Below are 3,172 nucleotides of genomic sequence, written 5' to 3'. Positions count from 1 at the left end.
ATAGCTTCTAGATTGCGGCTTGGACCCATTATATCAAAACATTCAGACCCGTGGTCTTAGGACCTGGAGAAATTGATGGGAACAGCCATTTCCACCTCACGGCAATCCCCAGCTCAGCCGGAGACAGAGACCCCAGAACGAACACACACACATACACACATACACACACACACACACACACACACACACACACACACACACACACACACACACACACACACACACACACACACACACACGCACTTCTCCTTTTTCTCCTTTTCCCCTTTCCCCTTTCGGGTAAAGGTGAGGGGGCTGAAGACTCAGGGCTGTGGATAAGGGGTGGGGGGAAACTTTAGATTAGTATGCAGCATTCTATTGGTCAGAATATCTGCCGATCAAAAACGGAAGAGTCAGGATTGGCTGCGTGAGGCGGGGCGCGGCGTGGCGAAAGAAGGGGCTCAAGGGGTGGGGCTGACGCTGCAGCTGGCGCAGCTTCGGCTCAGAGCAGCCGCCGCGGCGCAACAGAGCGGCTCTTTACCCCGCCCGTCCCCGCGCCCGGGCCGGGGCTAGGCCCCCCACCGCCGGGTCCCCCGGGGCTGCAGCAGCAGCGGCGCCGCCCGCGGTTCCCGCTGGGGCCCGGGCGCCGGCCCCGCTCTGCAGGATGGGCACGGTGCTGTCTCTTTCCCCTGCTTCCTCGGCCAAGGGCCGGAGGCCGGGAGGGCTGCCGGAGGAGAAAAAGAAGGCGCCGCCTGCGGGGGACGAGGCGCTGGGGGGCTACGGCACGCTGCCGGCGGGCAAGGGCGGCAAAGGCGAGAGCCGGCTCAAACGGCCGTCCGTGCTCATCTCTGCGCTCACCTGGAAGCGCCTGGTGGCAGCCTCAGCCAAGAAGAAGAAAGGCAGCAAAAAGGTGACGCCCAAGCCAGCGTCCACTGGTCCCGACCCTTTGGTCCAGCAGCGCAATCGGGAGAACCTTCTCCGCAAGGGCCGCGACGGCTCTGACGGTGGCGGAGCAACCAAGCCCCTGGCCGTGCCGGTGCCCACAGTGCCCGCGGCTGCTGCCACCTGCGAGCCCCCGTCGGGGGGCAGCGCGGCCGCCCCGCCGCCAGGCTCCGGCGGGGGAAAGCCGCCGCCGCCGCCACCCCCAGTTCCACAGGCGGCACCACCGGCGCCGGGAGGCTCGCCGCGGCGGGTCATCGTGCAGGCGTCCACCGGCGAGCTGCTACGCTGCCTCGGCGACTTCGTGTGCCGACGCTGCTACCGCCTCAAGGAGCTGAGCCCGGGCGAGCTGGTGGGCTGGTTCCGCGGCGTGGACCGCTCGCTGCTGCTGCAGGGCTGGCAAGACCAGGCCTTCATTACGCCCGCCAACCTGGTGTTCGTGTACCTGCTGTGCCGCGAGTCGCTGCGCGGGGACGAGCTGGCGTCGGCAGCCGAACTGCAGGCCGCCTTCCTCACCTGCCTCTACCTCGCCTACTCTTACATGGGCAACGAGATCTCTTACCCGCTCAAGCCCTTCCTCGTGGAGCCCGACAAGGAGCGCTTCTGGCAGCGCTGCCTGCGCCTCATCCAGCGGCTCAGCCCGCAGATGCTGCGGCTCAACGCCGACCCCCACTTCTTCACGCAAGTCTTTCAAGACCTCAAGAACGAGGGAGAGGCCGCGGCAGGCACCGGGGGTCCACCGAGCGGAAGCGCGTCCTCCACCTCCTCCTCGACCGCCAGGGACAGCTGCGCGACCGGAGCCAAGCATTGGACTATGAACTTGGACCGCTAGGGATTCCCTGGGGCCGTACCCGCCCCCCTGCCCCTGCCCCTCACACACACCCGGAACCCCCGGGACCATCAAGCCACCGCCGCTATTACCGCTGCTCTATGCCCAGGCTGGGCCGAGGAGGAGCCGCCCCTGCCCCGCAGGGGAAGGTGGAGGCTAGGACGCCAGAGGCCGCGGTGTCTGGATTTGCTGGGCGTGGGGTGGGCGTGGGGGATGATCGCGGGAAGGGCACCCCCAACTTCGTTCACCCTTTCCGTCTGTTTGCGCCTCCATCTTTCCATTTCTGCCCGGGTCTCCCTCTTCCTTGCTGTGGGTATCTCAAAGTCCACCACCCTGGGTTTGTCCAGTTCCTCACCTTTCTGTGTGTATTCATCTTTCTTCCTGTCTACAGCTCCTTCTCTTTGCCTTTCCATTGGGATTCCCTGGCTTTACCCTTCTCCACCTTACCCCCAGCCTGATGCTACCCCATGGCCCTCCCCCTTTCGCCCGAACCTGTGTTTCCATGTACCCTTCTTGTTCTTTTTCCTTCCTCTGGTTATATGTCACCACCTCCCCTCCTATCTGCCTTCACTCTCTGCTTGTGTCATCCTGCACCCGACCCCCCCCCCCCCAGACTCTACACTCCTTTCCCCAGATAAAAAGACCCTTAGTTTTTTATTTGGATAGACTAAAGTGGACAGGAGACTGCAGTCCCAGGTGCCCAGGCAAAGATCAGGGTGATCCTTTCCCTCACCCCCACTGCCTCTCCCCTCCCCACCTTTCCAACGTGTTGCATGCTGGGAGTTGAGGGGAAAGGGGCTGCTGCCTTCATTCTGGAGGCTGAGATTTGAGGGCAAGATCCAACCGGGTAGACGACCCCGCTTGCAGCGGTGGTGTCTTCCCCGTGAATGGGTAGAAAGAGAAAGAAAACGCTTCTTATTCGGGGGGAGGGGCGTTCTCTTCCTTTTCTTTAGATTTCTTCTTATATCCCTTCTTCCCCACACTTTAATTTATTTCGATGTTTCAGGAGGGAGGGTGGGTGGGGAGGGGGCTGGGCCGGGAATTGTCCGAGGTGCTGATCTGGGCGGGACCGGAATCCTCCTAGGAGAGTACCAGGGACTGGGTTGGGCCTGGGGCCGTGTCCAAGGTGCCAATGATGCGGGCCGACGGCGCAGGCCGCACTATCTGTCTGTCCGTCTGTCCTGGAGAGAACTATAAAGCGCTGGAAGCGCCTACAGATGGTTTTGCGCCGGCCTTTCTTTGGGTCCCCGGAGGGAGGGTGGGAAGGAATGGGAGTAGGAATGAAACTGTCAAGGGTGGTGCAGGAGGGTGAGAAACAGGGGTTTAGTGTGGGGAGAATCAAATGCCTGAGAGCAGCAACCTGCTACCTGCTCTCTCTAGCTTTCATTTTAGAGTAAAGCGTGATAAGCAAAGGGTTGAGGTTGA

At 62.2% G+C, this 3,172-nt stretch overlaps 1 protein-coding gene across 1 annotated transcript; it reads left to right on the top strand.

Annotated features, from left to right (window-relative positions):
* Window positions 1-497: 497 nt before the first annotated feature.
* On the top strand, window positions 498-2,741 carry Cdk5r2 (cyclin dependent kinase 5 regulatory subunit 2). The gene has a single exon (XM_051154074.1). It carries the CDS (start codon window positions 644-646, stop codon window positions 1,748-1,750), a length of 1,107 nt encoding a protein of 368 aa, XP_051010031.1. The 5' UTR covers window positions 498-643; the 3' UTR covers window positions 1,751-2,741.
* The last annotated feature ends 431 nt before the right edge of the window (window positions 2,742-3,172 follow it).

Source organism: Acomys russatus, chromosome 12, assembly GCF_903995435.1.
Source record: "Acomys russatus chromosome 12, mAcoRus1.1, whole genome shotgun sequence".
NCBI classification, from domain to species: domain Eukaryota; kingdom Metazoa; phylum Chordata; class Mammalia; order Rodentia; family Muridae; genus Acomys; species Acomys russatus.
This window is presented reverse-complemented; position numbering and strand designations above follow the sequence as displayed.